At 32.7% G+C, this 24,847-nt stretch overlaps 1 protein-coding gene across 1 annotated transcript; it reads right to left on the bottom strand.

Annotated features, from left to right (window-relative positions):
• Window positions 1-590: 590 nt before the first annotated feature.
• Window positions 591-24,241, bottom strand: LOC115874676 (UDP-glucuronosyltransferase 1-9-like). The gene is made up of 7 exons (XM_030889895.1): window positions 23,955-24,241; window positions 11,014-11,286; window positions 10,808-10,951; window positions 9,298-9,509; window positions 7,428-7,650; window positions 2,195-2,411; window positions 591-947 (listed from the first exon to the last, which is right to left on the bottom strand). The coding sequence occupies exons 1-7, from the start codon at window positions 24,142-24,144 to the stop codon at window positions 671-673; spliced, it is 1,536 nt and encodes a 511-aa protein (XP_030745755.1). The 5' UTR covers window positions 24,145-24,241; the 3' UTR covers window positions 591-670.
• Window positions 24,242-24,847: the final 606 nt, after the last annotated feature.

Genomic DNA, 24,847 nt, shown 5'->3' with positions numbered 1-24,847 from the left:
TTAGTTCAATGCTACGGAAAGGATAATGATAGTTATCGGAAAATATGATACTTTAACAACAGCAAAGACTGATATTAATCAAAATTAATAATAACCTATTAATAATCTATCAAAGAATGAAATCGAATTAATATAAACGCCAGTTGATTTATTTTTAAGACTTCTGTTTTATTTTCATGTTTTTCTTAATTTTCTCTAAAACGGCATGGAAATTTGAAAAAGTATATACGGGATTAAACCTCAGAGTAATAATTAAACCATTTTAGAACAAGCAAAAATTTTGATGAAGAATGCATTTTTCTCAAAATGTCAGTAATAAAAAAGTTTTTTCTCTTCTAAAGACAATCGGGGGATATACTGTATTACGTGGATATATCAACGCTATAAGACTAGCATAAAGAACTACTATCTATCATTACTACATATCTATCATTACTACATAGCTGTCATTACTACATATCTATCATTACTATATGCCATTTTCAAACCACAAACTAGCTTCACAACCAACGACAAGCTCTCATATCTCCTAGACGAAGTTCTTGTGCATAACAAAACCATAATTCTCAAGGGAAAATAAAACCAAAACAAGTTAAAAATATAGTTTATTTCAATTATAGCTAAGAAATAAATAGAATTGATTTAAAAAACACAAAAAACTAAGTTTTTTTCAGTTCGTCTTTTCCTTCTTCTTGGAAAACAGTCTTCGGCAACCGTATCTCAGGATTAGATAAACGAGGTAGGTATAGAGTAGAAGCAAGGCGCCCAAAAAGCCAATAACATCCAGCAGCAGATACTGATAGAGGGGCATGTCAACGGCAGCCGATCTCATATGTCGCGCCCCCCGGTGACGCGCGACGTGTTCCACCCAGAACGCCGCCGTGTCAAGGGGGGGAACTAATCGGTCTCGGAAACGGGCGGATAATTCTTTGGCATTTCTTGCTGTCCTGTTAAAATGAAAAGGAAATGGTATAGTTGGATTTGCAATTAAATTAGGATTTATTAGTTTCTACTTTGATAAAGATTAATACTAGTACCACAACTATAGGTTGACTGAAATAGTTGGCAATACTGTTTACTATTATTGGTTTGACGGAACTATGAACTATAAACGGACGCCGATGAGTACGAACTCGTCCTAAGATTTTTGAAAGTTGTCAAACTCTTGCTTGCTAAATAGGTTATAATTTTGTGTCAAATCATGTCAAATAGAAATGATAAATATTTTGCATTTCTGACTGTGTTATTACATGCGTTTCATGTTTTTTAAAATTAAGTGGAGGAAAACTCGAGGGACAAATTAAGGGTTGACCCAAATAATAGTTTACAGTTAATATTCGATGCCCAGAGACCGCCATGGGTCAGAGATACAGTTTGTTCAGAGACTACGGCCAGAGAGTTTATTTGAAACAAATAAAGTTTGTATACCATCTCGTATATGGTAACAAAAACTGGAGTATCTGTAAAATACCATCACACGATAGATAAATAATATATTTTAGTACTGCAGAGAGATAATGTCAAAAGATACTGGTTTTAAATAATTTTGCAACTTTTAAGGTATAAAATGCAGTAAGTGTTATTATTAATAAAATATTTTGTTTTATTTATGATGTATTTTATTTATTCCTTTGCAATTTTTTTATTTGTATATACAAGTTATATTGATAGATTTAATATAAATGCAGGAAGTTGCTTGAGCTTGAAAGTAAGAAATCTTTTTTATTTTTTTTTGGTATGTCGTGTTTTGTTTCAAATATTTTGATTATACCCTTTCTGGTTTTGTATTAAAACACACCATAATTTCTTTTTTTTTAATAAAATAACTCGATTCGATTTTTTCAGTTTTATACAATAAACGCAATATTATGAAGTAATCACTTGTCACTCAAATTTTAAATATATTAATTTTCTGTTGCATGCATTCCAATTGTACCAACTTATTTTTTTGTGAAATAAAATAAACTACTTTATTAATAAATTAAAATGACAGACACATCTATCACTGCCAAGGATTGTGTCGTTGGACAGACTATATCCAGGCTCGTTCGGCAAAGTAGATCATAAATGAAATAAAGTAATCTATGTTGTGTTAAGAATATTTTTATTCTGGCTTATTTATTTTATTAAATTAAATGAAGAATTCTGTACTCTGCATTACACATGTCACATCCTATATTTGCTACCTACTTACTCAGGACTTAGAGCTTGTTTAACAGCCTCTCTGATACTCTGGTAAGTGGCATCTTGTAACCGAAGTAAAACACCCGCTCCTTGAGCCTTCATAGCTTCGGCGTTTAAAGGCTGATCTCCGAATTGCGGCATTACTAATACTGGCACTCCACAATGAACCGCTTCTGTAGTTCCTAGCAATCCACCGTGAGATATGAACAGTTTTGTATTTGGATGGCCTATAACAAATTGGCATCTATGCATACATAGTGTTTTAAATATCAAAAATACTAAAAGTTTTAAGTTTTTAAGTTTTTTTAAGTGGTGATCCGTTGCTAATACTAGGTAGGTACATAAAACAATAAAAAAAATCAAAATTTAAGTGAGGATGTAGTCAATAATCACCACACAGGCTAATAAAACTACATTTTCAAATGTGTCAAGCTTTCGAGAATTTTATTCCCATCATCAGGACAGTTTGACTGAGCCAATTAGCAAAAACAACATCATCTGCACAAAAAGGCCTTAAAACTAGCATCATATGACATTGAAATAACAAGGACATTTCCTTTATAAAATATTAAAATACATATCCAACGACATTACTTTTCTATGAACAAAAAACAATTTTTTTAAAATCTGCTAAGACTAATTTCTACATTGTTGTTTCGAGCTCGATCAAACAATGACTCTGTGCTCGATGAAACAGTGACAGTAGTATTTAACAGTGACAGCTTAAGTAGAAAGCTTGACAAATTTGAAAAAGTAGTTTTATTGGCCTGTGTGGTGATTATTGAGTGCATCCTCACTTAAATTTTGAGTTTTTTCTTAACTTGGTCAGTCACGACTAAACCTGCTATTTTTTAAAACAATAAATATAAGAATAAGTGTCGATATAAATAATGGTAACAGTGTGGCTGCCTGGGTAATTAATTTTCAGATATGGCGGCTAACTGTTAATCCAGTTCGTGAAAATTGAAAGTTTATGTTGTATCCAAATGATCTTTGAATAAGCTTTATAGGCTTGGAGCAGTCTCTGAAGATGCTTGCTACCATCGGAGAATATCATAAAAAACTAGCATATACAAACACACGGGTTTCAATAGCGAGTATACGAAAAATTTATTATATAATTATTCTTGTGTTATTAAGTGTTAGGAAGTATAATTTGTGAAAATTCTAAAAATAAAAATAAAAAAGTAAATGTTTTGATATCTTCAGCAATTTTTGATAGCCCTGTATAATTTTAAGGAAGCAATACCATTTTTCAGTAAAGTTTATTTCTCTATCTTTTAAACTCAGCATAAGAATTAATTCTGAAAAGTAATGTACAGGGCGTTAACAATCTATTCTATTGTAGCATGCAAATTTAAATATCTTTAAATATCTCAAAAACCAAAGATTTTAAACATATTTAACCCTAATAATAAATGCCTTTTTTTTGGCCCAAGAATCCAAAAGTGACATAATTTTATATATATATAGGGTAAATACCGGGTGTTCCATAAGAAAAAATATAACTTTGTTATGGATCTTAGTTCTGAAACACCCTGTATATTTCAAAACAATTTAAATTGTGCACATTGCCTCCCCACATATACCCATAAAATATTTTGTTTCTACATCTTTTCGTTTTCGTATAATTAACCGAGGCGAATGAGGTGCGCCACTCTGTATACAGGGTGGTCCGAATTGTATTCCGGAAACTTCGGCAGCATATTTTGCAGATAAAAATAAATAAAAAAGTTCGTATAAATGTATGTTCTAAAATGCTTAGTTTCGGAGATACAGGGTGTAGAAGTTTGGTTTGGTTTGGTTTCTGGTTTTTATTTCGATTTTTTCCAGATCATTTCTGAAGTAACGTCAATATTTGGATAAAAATTGGTGATTGGGAGTTTTTTGACATGAGAAATTTGATTTTGATGTCAATATGGCTCCTTTTTGTAGGGGGCGCCACCTACATATGTTTTAACTGTTTTGAAGAGTAATAAGTTTTCGTCCGTACCTGTATAAAACTACTGAGTGAAAAAATATTAATTTCCGTGATTTTTTACGTAAAAAATGTCTCTTGGTAAAAATCGCTACGAGCAACCATTCTCAAGATATTTAGAATGGAAATAGTCAATTCATGTCATTATTGACAAAAAAGATAAACACGTTGAGTAGATAGTTCTTTGAGTGACATAATAAATTTCGGATTTTTTTTTAAATTGATCATAAATTCTTCTGCGAAAAAATGATGATAAAACAGTTTCTGTTAAACTTTTGGCACAAAAACATTTCAAATTTATTATTTCAGTCTAATAACTATTTAGTCAACATATTTAATTTATGTCAATCATGACAGGTTTTGACAATTTCGATTCGAAATATCTCGAGAACCATTACTCGTAGCAATTTTTACCAAGAGACCTTTTTTACGTAAAAAATGTCGTAAATGTATATTTTTTAACTAAGAAGTTTTATACAGGTACGGACGAAAAATTATTACTCTTCAAACCAGTTAAAAGATATGTAGGTGGCGCCCTCTACAAGTGGGAGTCATATTGACACCAAAATCAAATTTCTCATGTCAAAAAACTCCCAAGCACCAATTTTCACCTAAATATGGAGGTTACTTCAGAAATTATTTGGAAAAAATCGAAATAAAAGTGAAACTTCTACACCCTGTATCTCCGAAACCAAGCATTTTAGGACATACATTTATACGAACTTTTTTATTTATTTTTATCTGCAGAATATGTTGCCGAAGTTTCCGGAATACAGTTTGGACCACCCTGTATAGAGGAAAACTGTCCGATAAAGTCATTTTGATTCTAAAAGTCCGTAGTAGTTCTATCTAAAGGAACATTGGGACAAAAACAAAAAATATTTCCCACTTCAACAATATACAATATATAAAAAGTTTTCTTATGTTAGAAATAAAATATTTCCAATAATACGATATTTCTTTAGATAATTTCTATTAATTTCCAATTACACATTTAGCAATAATGTTTATTTGTTTTTTTTTTGTTTAAAATATTGTAATTCCATTAAAGGTATGCAGGTATTTTACTATATAAATGGGTATGAACAATCTCATACACTTTCAATTTTTTAATGCTCAAAACAGTGAACAGTAATTGATTTAATTAAAATCTTTTAATTGTAGTGTATGTATAGAGGATGTCCACTAAACAACAAAACAGATTAATTGTTTTGCAGACTGCCAATGCGTGGAACTTTCGAAATACCACTTTATGATTAAATTTTTAATATGTTGTATATTTTATTGAACAATCACTAAATCAAATAATTTTAAAAACAATTTTTACAGAGATTTTTACACTAAAATTTGGAGTAGTATATGTAATGTAGATACACACAACCAAAGTTATATGGAATCACTCTTTATTTCTGACTAAATTTCTTGCAAGGATAAAAATTGGTATACAACTTTAAGATAAGACTTTTTGTTGTAAATAAACATGATTATAAAGAATAAACGACTGCTGCGATTTATTCTCTTATGAATTTTGTGTTCAGTAGTAAAATCCCGACTGTTAGGTAATTCTAATTCGGTCCAAAAAAAATTAAAAAAATGCCTTATTTTGGATCAACAGATGTATAGAGGGGAAGAATTATTGCTCTCACCGAACAAAGAATGCTCCAAATAGAGACGTAGCAGAGATAGTAGGCGTTACCCAGGGTGTTGTATCGAAAACATATGCAAGGCACTTGGAATTAGGAGCACACAAGGATAGGCCCAGACAAAGTCGTCAAAGAGTAAGAGCTAAACAACAAGATCGCCTTGTGTCCCAAATTGCTAGAATAAATCTCAATGTTTCTCATCTAGAGCTACAAAGACAACTTCTGGCAGCTACCGGTGTGAACGTTTCAGTTGAAATTATAAGAAAAAGGCTTTGTGTTCGAGGGTTTTACAGTAGGAGAGAGTTACGGATCCCACAGTTATCTCGGCAAAATAAAATTGACTTGCTAAATTGATACCTTCAACATCAAAACTGGACAACTGAGATTGGCAAAATGTTCTTTTTTCGGATGAGACCAGAATTAGCTTAAGATCAGATAACCATCGAATTCGGGTTCTCAGAGCTCCAGGAAGATATGCGAGACTTCAGGCTGCCAAATCTCTACCAAGATATAAAGGAACTGTAATGTTCTGGGAAGTTATTATACTGGGAGCAAAAACTCCATTGTTACCACTTTAACAAACTTTAACGGGTCGGAGATATATTGATTTGGTACTAGAAGCAATCGTTAGTCTTTGGAGAGCTGCAGTTGGGGATAATTTTAACTTCTTGTACGATAGTGCACCTCCCCATACCAGCAGAATGACTAGAGTATGTCTTGAAACGGAAGGTGTCATAGTTTTGGACTGGCCTGCATGTTTACCAGATCTAAACCCTATCGAACACTTGTGGAACTAGCTCAAAACTTGCTTGTCGAAACAATCCAGGAAATCTTGCACAGTTTATTGATGCAGCATTAACAGAATGGGAAATCATACCCCAAGACAACGTTGATAATATAATAAGAAGCATGCCAGCGCAGATAGAAGCTTGCATAAGGGCTAGATGTGGCAACAAGGAATATTAAAATTATCAATTTTCTTTTTGTTTTTGCCCATTTTTGCTTTTTGGCCATTCAAAATTTAAATCTTAATTTCGTCACAACCAAAAAAATACCACTTTGTTTATTTTGTGAAATAATTATTTTTTTTATTGCTATATGGATTATTTTTTATTAAAAGTCGTTGGTAAGGACTGAGTTTTATTCATAAATGCAAAATTTTCATATGTCTCAAAAATTATGTAAAATAATAGATGATTCCATATAAGTTTGGTTGTGTATAAGATATTTCAAAACTATTTGATTAATGTCTAAATTAAATTTTTTATAATTGAAGTTGGGGGTGGAACGCTTGGTGTTACAGCAGCAAAATAAAACACTAATTTGCCACAATGCAATACCCCAAAATACAGTTTAAAAGTATAGTGTTTTGGTGTATTGTGGTGAATTGGTGATATATTTTGCTTTTTTTGATAATATTAAATAATTAAAAATTGCATCTTTTGTGAATTTTGCAAATATCTGAAGTCTGTCCAGCAAAAGGGTATATAAATAGTGACAGCTCTCATCTGTCATTTTAGTAGTTAATAGGTAAATTTAATCTTCTACCATTTTTGTATTTTGTCTGTCAACATAACTCATTGGGCAAACTTTAGGTAATTATTATTATTTAGCTGACTTACATAGAACATCAAACTGAGGTGTCCACTTGCTGGTCATTACGTTCTGCGCTTTCCCTGTCATCGTTTCATTTTCCCATTTCCACAAAACCCGATGAGGTAGCTCGGAAAATACTTTATTAAATGCTTCCAACTGTTCCGAGGGAAATGTGTATCCTTTCAGCAACGATCCCAGGCTAAAATAAATAAGACCCGCCTCTGATCTGTTTATCCATTCTTCTATTTCCTGCAAAATTGCACGGATTTGTTTAAATATGGTGTAGACAATAATATTTTAATCAATTAAAAATGTTACGTTGTACCTCTATTGTCGTTATTTCACAGTATATTAACATTTTTCAAGTAAGCTATAGGCTTGGTGCATTTCAGTTGATTTCAACAAATTCCGACCGCAGCGCACTCCACGGCAGAAATCAGAAAATATCAATATACAGTTCACGCCGCCGCGCCGCGCCGTCATGCCGATCGCATTAAAATAATATTGAAATCGGGGTTTTGTCATAATTTTTAAGTATTTTAGTTTTTTGCTAGTGCAGTTATCGAGACTATGAAACACTCAGATACGAAGTTTGCGTGATGTAACGCTGTTTCGGGTAGTAAAAAAGTGAAAAAAAAATCGAACTAGGCGTCTTATTGTGTTGTGACAATTTCAAATGTTAATAAAATTGCCTAAAAAAATGTTAACGCGTAAAGGAGAGCGTAATTAGGGCATTGTTGGGTGCAATAACATTCAATAACTCAACTTTCCCGGATATTCAACTCTCCCGAAAGAACATTTTAGCTTCATAATTTCGTACACCGATTTGATCAATAGCAAAAATGGATTCAAGCAGTTCGGCGAAACAGAAGTGTCTAGCCCTAGCAGTCAACTATTAAGCTTGACCAATCAGGTTGGTTAGCGTGGTTATGTGGAGTGTGTTAATTCATTTGTGTTTGTCAAAAACTCTAACGTGATTGGTCGGGAAAGTGCTCGTTACATAATCAAAAAATTAAATAGACATATTATACTATGAAAGTATGAAATATAAGTTGCAATATTAATGGGATATTTTTTTAATCAACTAGTGATTAGATGTTTTATAAACATCTTCTAAAATTTTATGTAATTATGTACCTTTAAAAAATTTTGTTATAGCCTAAATAACTCCAATTATGCCCCACTAGCAAAACCGGTGATAAAACTATGCTCGCTACCATAGTTGAACTCATCTAATTTTTTTTAACTGGAATAATAAATTATAATGCATGTTGCATGTTAGACCTTCAGAAGATATGAAAATATTTACCTTTAAATTTTTTTGTTTAGAATTTCCACAAATTACGCTTTCTAACACTTTTAGAATAATTATATTAATTTTTTCGTTTACTCTATGTACTCTCTTTTTCGTCTACTATGTACGTGTTTGTTATTTACGAGTTCTCCGGCGGTGGCAGCACCGGCGGAGAATGTACCAAGCCTATTGAGATGAATAAAAAAACAAACTCTCAAGGAAAGGTACACCGATTAACAAAATGGCAACTTTTTTTTTTTTTATAATTTAGCTACAAATTGCTTAAAAATCATCAAAATCGGTCCTCTAGAACACGATATATGTTATATATTATATATGTTCCCAAGTCCCAATCAGGTATCGAGGTACTTGGTTAGGAGTCCTTGTATGATAATTTCACGACTAAGATGTAATTTCATCGTTACAGAAATTAAGAAACTTCAACACGTATAAAAATTGTGTAACTTGGGATATTTACTTTTAGTATCTACTTCATAGATACCAATTTTAATAATTAGTCATTTAAATCAAGTAACGTTTGATATAACAATTTTCTTTCGAGTGCATGTGTAAAATTTTTGAAAATAATAACTGATACTTACAGCTGGTAACCGATTTATTTTTCTTGATGACACGTGAATGCCTCCAACTTCTACGATGCTCGGAGGAAGCGGTCTTACACCATGAAGTGTATGATGGGTGTTGAGTAAATATAAACTGGCATTGTAAGGATCTGCGGGTTCATATCCGGTATATTGTTTGGAAAGATTTGTTCCCGGTTTTTCCATGAATATCTTGTACCATGCCTTATGAGCTTTTTTTGAAAGGAAATACGAATTAGGCTAAGTCTGCGATTATAGTGGAGCGGCTAGGATAGAGGATAGCGGAGAGGTGAGCGGCGCGGTTCGTCCTCTTTTAATCAAACCGATATATTCAGATGCAGGTGCGTATAGTGAAAGCGGCAAGGCGAGAGTAGAGGAAAGCGGTGCACATAGCGGTGCTAAGAGAAACAAAAATGTTTGTTTTTAATAGCGTCGAGGATCGGGGCCAGGAGGGATCGTCAATATTGGTATAAGTTCGTAGCCACCTGAGGTATAGAAAGACCTTCCACACTTACAGGATCTTTAATGAAATTATTCCAACATGGCTGAATTTTGGAGGAAACCATTTCTAAAATGTGATCAAAGCTTTCAATGAATATTCTAAAGTACTGTCTGAACTTTTCCTCATATAGTCTCAATTTAAAATAAAAACGACTAAACTCTCCGTTTTCTCTTCGATCTCTATTAGCGGGATGAAGAGACCATCTCCTAATTCTTCTTTGCTGGGAATAATTATGCACGATACAAAATTTAGCAGCCGTATTTTCGGTAAGTAAGAGGTTTCGCTTTCGATTACTTTATCGGACCATTGTCGAATTGCTACTGGATAATATGTCGCACAATTTTTGCTCTATCCTCTCCGCTTTTAAGTTTTGCGTCGCTTTTCTCGCCGTTTACCGCGCCGCTATCCTCTTTCCTCGTCGCTACCCTCTTTCTTCGCCGTTCTACTATAATCTCAGCCTACTAAAAACATAGTGGACCGACGAGGATAGCGGCGAGCAAGCAGCGCGATACCGCGTCGAGCAAGCCTTGAGGTGCTGAAACATAGCAGAGCGGCGAGGAATAGCGAGATACTTGTGCAAATTTATTATTTTCATTTGCTTATTGATAATTTAAAATGTTAACAGTGGCTAAAATTCTGGGCAGTAATGTCGCAAATATTTGGTTAGATGAAGTTTTCAAAAACCCGAGAAAGTATTGCAAGTTACTACAACCTTTACGAAAATTTGTTGCCACTTCATCTCATAACTTATCTAAAATGAACCGGTTATGGTGATTACTACCTTTCTGATCCCATAAAATCTCTCTTACAAATACTAAATCCATTAATTTTTGAGAATCTATCATTTTCGACATTTCGATATTTCATTGCGCGACAGACAAAAAATAACAATTAATTTATAGTCTTTCTTTTTAAAATATATTTTGACATTTTTTCAAAAGCGACGACTCCAAAATTTTTTCAACTTTTGTTTAACATTTTTTTAACCCGATTAAGTACGTTATTTACCTAAGTAAACTAGCGTATTTTCGACTCTTTGCAGGAACGTCATTGGAACAGCATGAGCCATGTACAAAGAAGGAATGTACGATGGATTATCTGGAGCGCCGAACCACTGGGCATGCCACTGCATCATTGAACAAGAACTTAACCCTAGAAATGTGTACCTAATTAATATAATTTAGCTTTTTACTACGAAATAATATGTATATTACCTATAAAAGGAGCCCTGAATTTATTTATTAGACCGTAAAGACAATTAGAGTTAAAGAATTCTACCAGAATCACATCGAACTGGTTATCTTCTCTAAGAAAATTTTGAAAAGATTGACTTTGTAAACTGGGTTCGCAAGTATGTTTTGCAAAATATGCAATTAGATGAGCTTCAGCGTACTTCTGAAGCCGGTTTCCAGGAAAATCTTTGATGTCCAAGACGTGTTGTAATGCCTTATTCGACAATAACACGTCTTTACCATTTTTTATATCACCTAGAAAAAAATTTTGTTTTTTTTTAACTTCAGTTTTCTTCATAATCATTGTACGGTAAAAGAAGATATTTTATTCTTAAATAGTATTATATCTTTTTGGTTAGAGAGTTACATACTTTATTAATTAGTGCTCAAATTTAATTACAATTATATAAAAAATTTCGTTAGAGCCCAGATAACCCCAGTTATATCCCTACTGGCAAAACCCTACCGTAGTCGAACTAATCTAAAAAAAATACTAGTTTGAATAACAGATTATAAGTTAGACCTTCTGAAGATATCAAAATATAATTACTTTTTTATTTTTTTGTTTAGAATTTTTCAACAGAAAATGTTTTATCATAATTTTTTCCCAGAAAAAATATGATTAATTTAAAAAAATAAAGATTTCCCAGATTTATTATTTCAGTCAAATAACAATTTATTCAACACACGTGTTTTTTAATTTTATTGTCAATAATGACATGTATTGACTACTTTCATTCTAAATATCTTGAGGGCGGTTGCTCGTAGCGATTTTTACCAAGAGACATTTTACGTAAAATGTCACGGAGATGTATATTTTCTTACACAGTAGTTTTATAGAGGTACACATGAAAAGTTACTACTCTTCAAAACAGTTAAAAAACATGTAGCCCCCTACAAATAGGAGTCATATTGACATTATATCCCAAATTTCTCATGTCAAAAAACTTCCAGACACCAATTTTCTTCCAAATATTGACGTTACTTACGTTAAATTATTTGGAAAAAAATCGAAATAAAAATGAAACTTCTACACTTTGTATCTCGGAAACTAAGCATTTTAGAATATACATTGATACGAACTTCTTTACTTATATTTATCTGCAGAATATGCTGCCGAAGTTTCCGCAATATAGTTCGGACCACCTTGTATACCTGGTGTCCCACTAAGAATAGCTCTCGGCTGTATCTCGGAAAGATTTAGTCGTAGGGTTTACGGAAAAAAATATTTATGACTAAAGGGGCTATGAGAAATTGCTGGAAATTATTTTCAAGTTTGTAAAACGGCCGCTAGGTGGCGCAACTGCTAGAGAAAATAAGAAAATAGATTTTTTACAGAATTTTGCCTAGATAATGGGTACTATAAATAATAGCTTCATAATCTTCAGTAAATTTTGTATTTTTTTTGGTTAGAACCATATCTGCTAACATAAAGTGGTGGGGGAAGGTTAGATCCATCTTTATTTAAATGTTAATAACTCCGGACTGGATGATCAGAATCCAACAAACGAAAGCTCGTTTAAAAGAGCGTTTCTTACTCTATATTATACCATAAAAATAATAATAATGAGGTTTTGAACGTAGACGCTAGGGGGCGCTTTCTTACAATTTAACAAACATAGCGTTTTTTCAATAAAATTAAATACGATGGTATATGCTATTTTAGCTGGTAGTAAAGAGGAGTAAAAGCTTAAAAAGTCAGCAAAAACCGCATCTTGATATCTTCTTTCAAACCGAAGATATTAGCAAAATTATAATCAATACCAAAAAATAAGCCCTTAATTACCTTATTTTTACAATAGAGTATCAGTAGCCCTCTTGATTAGGCCCATTCTAACAAAAAAATAAAATAGAAACAGTTAGTTTATTTTAAAATCGACGAAATACCAGAATACCATAATACCAGATGTATTCTTCTTCTTCTTCCTGTGCCTTGTGCTTAGCCGCACGTTGGCGATTGTCTGTACTCTTCATACAATGTGTAGACTGCCGTTTTCGACTCTTCGAAATATGGTGGCTGCGTCGCTGATGTTACACCAATCCCGTATGTTTCTTAACCAGGAATGTTGTTTTCTTCCTGGGCCTCACCGTCGCTCTATTTTTCCTTGTAGAATCAGCTTAGGAATGTAATATTTGTCTCCTCTAAGGATATGGCCGAGGTATGAGACTTTCTTTTCTTTAACTATGTTAAGCATTTCTCGTTCATAGCCTCATAGCCAGATGTATTAATATATAATAATTAAGATATTAATAATAGTGAACAAGAAACGATGATGAACGATGAAGTTATGGTAGGCTTTGAAAAAAACTTGCTTTTGACGTAATAGTATAAACGTCAAATTCTTATTAGATCAACATTTTGATAGTCTTAGCAGCGTCTTCTTATCTTTTAAATGCTTTTTCAAAATGCCTTTATTATTAGAAGTAGAGTTGAAGTTGTTGGCATTTTGAAAAAGCAACCAAAAGATAAAAAACGCTGCTGAGACTATCAAAATGTTGATCTAATAACAATTTGACGTTTATACTATTACGTCAAAAGCAACTTTTTTCCAAAGCCTGCCATGACTTCACTGATCATCGTTTCTTGTTCACTATTATTAATATCTTAATTATTAGATATTAATACATCTGATATGATATTCTGGTATATCGTCGATTTTAAAATAAACTAACTGTTTCTATCTTATTTTTAGGTTAGAATGGGCATAATCAAGAGGGCTACTGATACCGTGTTGTAAAAATAAGGTAATTTAGGGCTTATTTTTTGGTATTTATTATAATTTTGCTAATATCTTCGGTACCTAATATCTTCGGTATATCTTCGAAAAAAGATATCAAGATGCGGTTTTCGCTGACTTTTTAAGGTTTTTTTAGTACTCTTTACTCTCAGCTAAATTTACATATACTATTGCATTTAATTTTTTTGAAAAAACGTGCAATGTTTGTTAAATTGTAAGACAACGCTCCCTAGCGTCTACGTTCAAAAGATATTATTATTGTTTATATGGTACAATATAGACGCAATTTACATATTGAATGACGCTTTATTTAGAACAATACGCTCTTTTAAACAAGCCCTCGCTTGTTGGATTCTGATCATCCAGTCCAGAGTTATTAATATTCAAATAAAAGCAGATCTAACCTTCCCCCACCACTTTATTTGGTAGATAGGGGAAAATCAGTCTAACAAAAAATATTCAAAATTTACTGAAGATTATGAAGCTGTTACTTATAGTACACCTTATTTAGGCAAAATTGTGTAAAAACCCCATTTTCTTATTTTTTGGTGCAGTTGCTTGAAAATAATTTCCAGCAATTTCCCATAGCCTCTTTAGTTATAAATATTTTTTCCCCAGCCGCTACGGCTAATACTTTCCGAGATACAGCAGAGAGCTATTCTTAGTGGGACACCCTGTACAGAATGTGATTTAAAATTCGTTTAATATATGTATTATTTAATTTATCAATAATAGCTAACGCTGCCTCCATTTTATATTAGAATAAAAAATTATTTTCGACGTGAAATGATATTCGCATATCTGACATAAAGGTAATTAGTGTTACGTTTTTGAATAGTAAAATTCAAACCCAATTGCGAAATTTTTCGGATGCCCTACAGTATAAAGCTTTTAATAAACTGATTTTTAAAATCAATTTTTAAAAAGTTTAACTTTCCTATGAATATTAATTAGTGTTTTATTCAAAAATCATATTAAACTGTTCCGATTTAAGCATACATCAATAACTACATTTCAAAATTTATCATTTTATTCCTATTTTTTTTTCTAGTCCTGGTCTTTTTCACTTGCAGCCTAAATAGTAGGTTTATCTGTAAAATAGGTATATTACCTACTTTATGTATTTAAATAATAAAATTATTCTGCAAATAGATTCTTTTTTAACATTTTAAAAAACACACATTACTAACACATTAATTAGCTGCAGGAAACACAAGAACAACTAACAACAAATAATAACGAGAAGCACCATAAAGCGTGGATGACTCAAGAAATTTTAGACCTCATGGAAAAGCGGCGAAGTTTTAAAGGCACAGATCCTCAGAGATATAGAGACACTCACAGGCTTATCAGAAATAAAATCAAAGAAGCCAAAGAACTGTGGATGACGGAGAGATGCCGCGAAGTCGAGGAGCTCCACCAAAAACATGACTTGTTTAACCTACATAAAAAAGTCAAAGAAGTCACTGGGAAACACAAACCTCGAACATGTACCAGAATCGTGGACGGTGAGAATAAACCAATCCTAACCGAACAAAAACTAGAGGAGGTATGGACCAATTACATAAGGGAACTGTTCGATGACGGTGGCCCCTCTTTTCACTCCCAAATAGAAACGGAAAATGGTCCAGATATAATGATCTCAGAAATCGAGAGAGCTTTAAAGAACACCAAAAAGGGGAAAGCAGCTGGACCGGCAACATCTACCCAGAATTGATAAAACTAATAAACGGAGACAATTTAAAGTTATTGGTAAACCTCTTCAATTCTGTATACAATACCGGAAACATACCGCAGGACTGGCTAAGGTCGACATTTATACCTATTCCTAAAAAAACTGGTGCAAAAAGATGTGATGAGTTTCGTTTAATAAGTCTGATGAGTCAAGTCCTAAAGCTGTTTTTAAAGGTTCTGCATAATCGAATCCGAAGAAAATGTGAGCTAGACATAAGTGAACAGCAAATGGGATTTCGCGAGGGACTGGGGACGAGAGAAGCCCTGTTTGCGCTATCGGTGCTTTTGCAGAAGTGCAGAGATCAACGAAAGGAGGTACACCTATGCTTCATAGACTACACGAAGGCATTCGACTGCGTCAACCACAGGGAATTGCTGAGCATCCTTGAAAGAAGAGGCCTGGATACCCAAGACCTGAAAATTATCCAAAAGCTATACGAACAACAAGTAGCGACAGTAAAACTACAGGACACTGAAACAACAGCAATACCTATCAAGCGTGGAGTTAGGCAAGGATGCGTATTGAGCCCTATGCTCTTCAATATGTACTCCGAACTAATATTTCGAAATGCGCTTGAGGGATCAGAAGACGGCATAAAAGTGAATGGCAGGCTGATTAACAACATGAGATATGCTGATGATACCGTCGTTATTGCAGACACCACTGAGGGCCTGCAAAGACTTCTTGATAGACTGTCCTCGGTGGGCGACTCAATGGGTCTCAGGATAAATACAAACAAAACAAAAGTCATGGTGATAAATAGAGATGCAAGACAGGCAACGGAGGTAGTCGTAGGTGGGACACCAATAGCAAGAGTCTCAAAGTTTAGATATTTGGGCAGTTGGATTAGTGAAGACCTAAACCCAGACATTGAGATCAGAGCTCGAATTGAGATGGCTAGATCAAACTTCCTAAAATTGCGGAACCTACTGTGCGATAAACGTCTCAACATCCATATAAAAGACAACTTCGTCAAGTGCTACGTACTTTCCACACTTCTCTACGGGGTTGAGTCGTGGACACTCAAAGTAAGCGCAATGAATAAGTTGGAAGCATTTGAGATGTGGGTATATCGCAGAATGCTGAGAATACCATGGACTGACCGTGTCTCGAATGAACGAGTTCTAAACCAAATGAACAAGGACCGAGAACTCCTCGACATAATAAAAAAGAGGAAAGCAGCCTATTTGGGCCATATCATGAGACATAGAAGTATGAATTCCTTCAGCTCATCATCGAGGGTAAAATTGAGGGAAAGCGCGGACCCGGACGACGGCAATGCTCCTGGCTGAAGAACATCAGAGATTGGACAGGTCTGGACTCACATACTTTGCTGAGAAGAGCGAAAAATAGAGAGGAATTTGCCATGGTTGTTGCCGATCTTCACTGAATGGAGAAGGCACTTTAAGAAGAAGAGAAAAAACACACATTTCACAGATTTTACCGATTTCAGGGAGTGCTTTTTATATTCATTGTTGCCAACCATGGACATATTCGGCGCCGGGCTGACTAACTGGAATTCGAATTACTCGCTGGGAATTCAGGTGGTAGCTCTGCAGTAAAAAATGGCAAGTTGCCACATTTATTTATTTATTTCCTGACATTGTCATTCGTTTTGATACTTTAGTTTTGTATTACGAGTTTTTGGTTTAAATGAATTGTGTTGTGATACTCTAAGCTTAAATTTTTTTACTAGCAGACCTTGCAGTCGAACATCGTTCTTTTTAGAAACTCTTATGCGAAGTGTACAGTGTGGGTCAAATTCGACGTTTTTAAATGGAAACATCCTTTTCTATAGGAGATATATAGACGAAAACTAATATCGGTGTCTGGAGCTCAATTTTCATCAAAAACATGATGGTGGAAACCGCCCATCAATATCTCTTACCTTTTCGGAGTTACGGGGTGTTTTTCAAAAATGTGCATTTTTAACAAATCGCTGTAACTTTTTTGCTATGGAAAATTTTGTATTTCTATGAAAACATTTCCAAAGCACCTTTTTGCATAGAATTTAATGGTTTAAGTATCATTTTTTTTAAATTAATAATTTAAGAGTTATCAACAGAAAACTTGATTTTTTATTTGGGACACCCTCTACATTTTTAATTAGCTGAAAGGAATTTAAAATTACCTTTCCACAAATATAGCACACTTGATATTTTGTTATAATCCCCTTCGAAATACAGAATTTTAAAAGTTCGCCACTTTTAAGTAGTATAGGCTTTGGGCCCTTTATTGATGATATGCCCTTAATGGAACTCAAAACAAATATTTTTCCAGCAAGACGACGCACCGCCTCTGAACGCTGAAGTTATCAGCAAATTTTTGCAGCCAATTTCAAGAATAACTGGATAGCTAACCAAGATCCCATCGTTTGCCGTCGAGGCCGCCTGACTTATTGCCCATGGATCTAATCCTATGGATATACATATTTGCGGAAGAATAAAGATTCCTTATTCTTCCGTATAATCTAGGCATAATTAAAAATACTCAGCAGTTATGAGAGGGTATCTTTCACCCCCACTGAGTTAACGAATTCCGCGAGAAATGTTCCAAAACTGCCCCGTCTGTCCATAACAAAAGACGGTCGACATGTCGAACACTTGTAGCAAAATCTCATGTCTTGGTTTGCTACTTATTTTTATTGTTTTTAGATATAGTTTAAATGTGTTGATGTTGGTTAAATAGATTTTAAATTGTTATAAAATTCTGCATCTCTTATAGCAAATATTATTTTCGTTTTAATTGATGCTTACAGCTAGAATTTTTTTGCATTACAGCCGGTGCCGTTCAAAGCCTATTTATTTAAAGTTGGCCGAATTTTTGTATACTCTATATCTCTAAGAGGAATCGGGCAAAATATCAAGTGTGTTATATTTTTGAAAATGTAATTTTAAATTCTTTTCAATAAATTAAGAATATGCAGGGTGTCCCATATAAAAAATCAAATTTTCTGCTGATAATTCTTAAATTATTGATTTTAAAAAAATTATACTTAAACCATTAAATTCTACGTAAAAAGGTGCTTTGGATATGTTTTCATAAAAATACAACATTTTCCATAGCAAAAAATTCACAGTCCTTTACAAAGATGCAACCGGGGGGGCATTGAAAATGATGAATAAAAACGTAAAAATATGATTAGTGTTAGTATGAGTGTATTAAATACATATGTTTAAATAACGAACTTAACAAAAAACAACAGATTTAAAGATTCACTGAAAGAGTAGTTGTGTTAACATTAAATAAAACATTATCAATAATAATTATGCGATCGCACCTATCCGTAAAACAAGCAAGCAAAAAAACCTCGAAAAAAACAAAATAACATACAAAACATCAGGTTAACATGATGACAGATCATGATCAATGACAGATAAATAATTCTTACGGAAAGTTACACTTTACGATATAATTTAACTGTTAAAGGCAAACCCCATTTAAACACAAAACTTTTTAATACCTACTACTGTATCTAAAAGACTTTTTTTTTAATTACTAAATTCTTAGCCACGCTTCTGTTTTTCTTGGCTGTTGTGCGTCACGTCACAGATTAACAGGCCCACGTTTGCACCAAAGGCGATGCTGCAGACTACTAGGTAGACCGGTCGTAGAAATTTATGTTATACAACTTGTAGTCAATCTACACAAATATTATCAAAAACTTTTTTTCTTTTAAAATGTGTTCAGATTTTATAAAAAGTATAAGTCAAAATCGCAAAACTTAAATTTGATATGAGTTTCTTAGTTTTTAACTAATATAGTGGCGAATTACAAAAATTCCTTTTCAATGAAAATTAATGAGTTAAATAAAATAATTTAATAAATTACTAGCTTTTTCTCGCAACTACGTTCGCGTTACACCTCGAATCGTTTATGCATTGATTTAAATGATTTTTTACTTCTTTATAGAGAGCTAGTGAACATATAGATGTTTTTTATTTTTCATCTTTTTTTTATTTATTAAGAGCACTAATACTCTCTTTATAGGTTATTTTTTATTCTTTGAAGGATAATTGAGGAAGATATATTTCCTTATGATGTCACTAAATAAACCCTTGTATAAAATTTTATACTGTCTGGTTTATAATGTTATAGTATTGCATTTTCGTACAGCAAACTTTCATTCCCTATTTTACTCCCTAAGGGTATAAATTTCATAAATTCGCTTTACCTTTGTGCCAATTTTTATGTGTATAATCCAGACGTCACCAAGTTTTATATAAATTTTTACTAACTTTACCCATTTGGTTGATGAATTTCAAAAATTTCTTCTAATTCTTTTTGTAGGATTTCATTCTTCTAGACGAAATAGTAAGGAATTTTCATACAACAAACTGTTCCGAGATAATTTTACTCTCTAAGAGGATGAATTTCCTAAAATCGCTTTGTGTAGCTAATTCACTAATGTCGTTTAAACGAACCTTTGTGCTAATATTTATGTATCTAAAGCTGGCGGCATCAACTCACTCTAAAATATCTAAAAACGTAATATATAATCTAACTGACACACCACTGACAATGACAACTAATTTATTTCTGGAGGTATTGTGTGTAGGTGTTTTCAGGTATGTTTTAGTATTTAGTCGTTTTACACAAAGAAATAGCCATTAAGCACTATAAAAATACTTCATAACAAATCTACACATATATACCTTTCATTTAAAAAAAGAATCATCAAGATTGGTAAAGCGCTTTCGGCGGGATGGATGCAACAAAAAAACCCTTTGAGCTTTTATATATGTATGGACTAATTATTTTTCCAACATATTTTACTTTGCAAATTTTTATAAATATTCAGACTCGCCAATATCGTACTCCACCGTGTCCAGCCTGTTTAGCCAAACGTAGGCCGATTCCTCTTCGGCGGCGTCGTGACCCTGGCCGAAGGAAGAGTCTTGAAGACGCTCATCCGCGCATAGGAATAAGTTGACTGCGTAGCGTATTGCGTATTAATCGATTCTGAAACTTTCTATCTCGTGTATAACATGTTACGCAAGTTTATTATTTTAATCTCGATTTTAATAGATAAATGTGTGAAATGCCACCTGAATATCTTCCGCCATGACATGTTTTTACTTTTTTGTTATGGTAAAGTGATTTGTATAAACTTTATTCAATAACGTATATTTTCCTCCATTTGTGATTTTTTAATTTTAAGCGAAAATTAAGTATAACATTTTAGGAAAAAGAAACACTGTAATATTTAAAAGAATAAGAAGAAATTAGTCTTATTTTGAAAGGAAAATATAGAAAAAACTCTTTCTATAGAAAAAGTCTTTATACTAACCAGAATCCGGTGACATATACGCGGTCTCACCGGAAACATTACTTATTACTTCGCATAACTTGAAGAATATCTACTTTTAATAATGAACACTTCAGAAATACACCAGTAAAAACATTTATTATTTGAGATTAAAACTCGAATTAAATTATAAATATTAGTTACCTATGTTGTTATAGCTTTTATAGGCCTGTTTAACGACTTAATAAGTTACCTAGCGAAAAAATCTGTGCGCGTACCTACCACTATTGTTACAGGTTAATTCGTTAAAGAAATATGTTACACAAGTTAAAAACGCTAAAATTTTAATGGTATTACTTGTGCATTATTGGCCTTATAATGTAATTTGTTGGAATTATATCTTCTTTAAATATAATTAGACTTTTTAACGACTTTTAAGTTACCTAGGAAAAAATCTGTGCACGTACCTACCAGTATTGTTACAGGTTAATTCGTGAAACAAATGTGTTACATATTATTCGTGGTATTAGTGGTATTATATTGGAATCAGCTTGGCATTAGTGGGGCATTATATGAGAAATTTTGGTATTTAATTGTATTTTTGGCATTACTTTGGCATTAGTATACAGACATTTGTCAGCGGTTTACTCCTTGTAGATAATCAAAAAGTTTTTTGATAAAATTTGCTTTTCATGTCAGATCATTTCTATGAAAAATTACATTAGATTTTTATTAAAGACGCTGGGTAATTAAAACATTGACTAATAAACCTTGTCCACTTTAAATACGGGGTCACGAAATATCCTCCTTGGAGTGTTTGGGTTAAGGGGTGTATAATAAATTAATCGTTGTTTTATAATAAAAACCATAAAACATTTATTTGTGAGTAAAATAATGCAATGGTTGGATATCTCTCCTTTATAATTCGGTGACTAAAAATACACTAAAATAATTAGAAAAAAAATCTTGTACTTATTTAGTAATTACGTCAATATTAATTAATTGACTTTCTAGTCTATTTTATTTTATGTACAAATATATTATTAAATTTTAAGCATTAAGTAATAAAACACTTTGTGCCCTCTTATATCGTAAAAGGTTACGAAATATACTCCTGGTTACACCCCTTACAGAAAACAGTGTAAGGGGTGTAAATAAATTGTATAATCACTGTTTTTTATAATAAAAACTATAAAATATTTCTTATTTGTGAGATTAAAAAAACAAAACAATGCATTGGTTAAAATAAGTACATTCAATACTGTTTTCAATTGTTAATTCAATAATGTGTTATAACATAATATAGCCATTACTATTATACTATTATTATTAAAATAATATGTGTGTAACATATTTCTTTAACGAATTAACCTGTAACAGACATTTATATGCCCAGTATATTTTTGTTTAACAAACCAATCAGGAAAAATCCAAAACCTACCGTTATAGGAGGTATAAGACGATTAAACTTATATAATGACAACTACTTATCGGATAACAAATTAATTACTACTGTCAGCTAGTTCAGCTACTGTCTAGGTAGAATTTACCTAGAGTACCTACACCTACCTATGATGATGTAGGTAGATTAAAGCTTATTTTGACGTTACCTCTCACTTCGGTGTCACAAGCTGAATTTTTCAGGGATGGAAGTACAGTACATCACAGTACATGATATGGGGACCCTTATTCCGAAAGTAGTACAAAATTAAACAGGGTAAAAAGGCACTATCATCAAAAATCGATATATTAATACCACCGTATAGAGAAAACAAATACTTATTTTTTGATCCAGTACAGAATAAAGTCTTCGTAGGGAGTAATTTTTTATAATTATTTACAAAAAAACATTTCCATTAGCGCTTATGACCAAAAAAAAACTTTAAACATGAATAATCATTTCAATCATGCGAAAATTTGGTTTAAAAATAGAGATTTTTTTTTAATATAACTTTCATTTAACGAAAAACGAAGGCCTAAATGAAAAAAAGAAACAATTTAAAAGTTTCGCTCATGTCTTGACAAGGTATCAAAGCAAACCCCATATTTTTTGCTTTTAAACTAATAAAGATATATCAATAAACAATAGCGATGTAATGGTTTTTGCGCGCGCTGGCCGACTGCCGCCGCCGCGCCGAGATTTCCTATACCCTTGTATATATGACGTCATGGTGTTGCAAATGTAGCATTTTAATTCGATTTGGGCTCCATTATATAGGATAACAGAAACATTTTCAATGTTAAAAGTTACAGCGATTTGTTAAAAATGCATATTTTTGAAAAACATCCCTTTACTCCGAAACTGTAATAGATATCGATATGCGGTTTTCACCATCATGTTTTTGACAAAAGTTGAGCTCCAGATACCGATATCAGTTTTTGTCTATCTCCTATAGAAAAGGGTGTTTCCATTTAAAAGCGTCGAATTTGACCCACCCTGTGCAAGATAGCTTATATAAAAAACTCATCGCAACCTTATTAGAATATTTTGAACGGGAAAGCGGTAGTAATGGCGCTTTATGTCCCCTAAGTGATGTTAAAGGGGTGAGTTTTGTTGAAGTAAATAATAACTGTTTATATATCTCTAATTAATTTATTTTTGTTATTTAAAATATTTTGATTACAAGAAAATATGCAAAAGTGGGCAACGCTGTGCCGCTCAAGCTTAATTAGTGACTAAAAGTTTATTTGATTGAACTATATTATAGATTTAATTATAATCTTATACAGGGTGACAATTTGAAAACGAACAGTATTTAATATTGCCTCTACCGATGATAGTATGAAAATTTGGCGAAACACGGCAATTTACATATCAAGGGGGACAATTTTTGAGACATTTGTTGTGTTACTTTCATTCCCTTGACCCCCAGGGCACCTACCCTTAAAATTTTAAATGGCAACCCCTATTTCTTTTACCATTTTTGTTTTTCTTATAGAATTCTACATAAACTGCATTATTTTTTTGAGAATTTTATAAGGAACATAAAAAGGTAGAAGAAATAGGGGTTGCCATTTAAAATTTTAGGGGTAGGTGCCCTGGGGGTCAAAGGGTTGAAAGTAACACGACAACAAATGCTTCAAAAATTGTACCCCTTGATATGTAAATTGACGTGTTTCGCCAAATTTTCATACTATCATCGGTAGAGGTAATATTAAATACTGTTCGCTTTCAAATTGTCACCCTGTATAGATCACCTACCTTTTGTTGCCACATGACTAATAATGGTTATGTGATGTCCTCGTTCACCCAACTCTTGAAACAAGGGCTTGAACACATCGTAATGACTTTTACCCGGATGACCAAATATTACTAGAATGTTATAACTTTCACAGGTTTCAACTAGGCCAAGTGTAAAGAGCAATAAACTGTAGTAGACATTTAAATGCATAATACTACTACCGGCAACAAAAACATATGGTTTAAGGTTCACGGATCGGATGCTACTACAAAACTAAACAAACAAAACGCACATTTCATTATGCTATGTAACCTCAGTCAAGGCCAAAATATTAAAATATGCCGATCTCAAATGGAACAGATAACTGAGATAATATACCGTACAGACCGGAGAAATAATATACAGGCTGTCTGATTCATAAATGTGTTGACGTAGTATTTGAAGATTTCAAGTAAAATAATGTTCTAAGTGCCAAAATCATTATTTCGAGATAAATAATATTTTTTGTGAAAGCGTTTCGAAACTGACAGTTTTTGATATTTATTTGAGATTCGAAATGACAATCTTTTAGGCACTAGTACCTAAAAGTGACACTAGTTTAGGCACTAGTGCCTAAAAGTAATAAAAGAACCGTTAGGAACAACGAAAATATTTATATATTATAAATCTTAAAGTACAATTATTTAAATTATTAAAGTGAATACAAGAGGCATCCAACTTTTCATCTCTAAGAGAAATGCAAGTTGTAGGAGTCGGAATAAGTAAATTTCTTGTACTGGCAATGCTGATAGCTTCTGCTTCTACGTGAACTGCTTCTAATTTCTTATTTGGCGTACCTTTCTGTCTCATGATTTTTTTTTGCTGTTTTTGTTATCTGTTTAATTGAATTTTCAATGTAACCTTCAGCAACCGA

Source organism: Sitophilus oryzae, unplaced genomic scaffold (assembly GCF_002938485.1).
Source record: "Sitophilus oryzae breed Bouriz unplaced genomic scaffold, Soryzae_2.0 scaffold_1297_pilon_pilon, whole genome shotgun sequence".
NCBI lineage: Eukaryota > Metazoa > Arthropoda > Insecta > Coleoptera > Curculionidae > Sitophilus > Sitophilus oryzae.
Note: the sequence above shows the minus strand (reverse complement) of the source record. Positions and strands in the feature narration are given on the sequence as shown.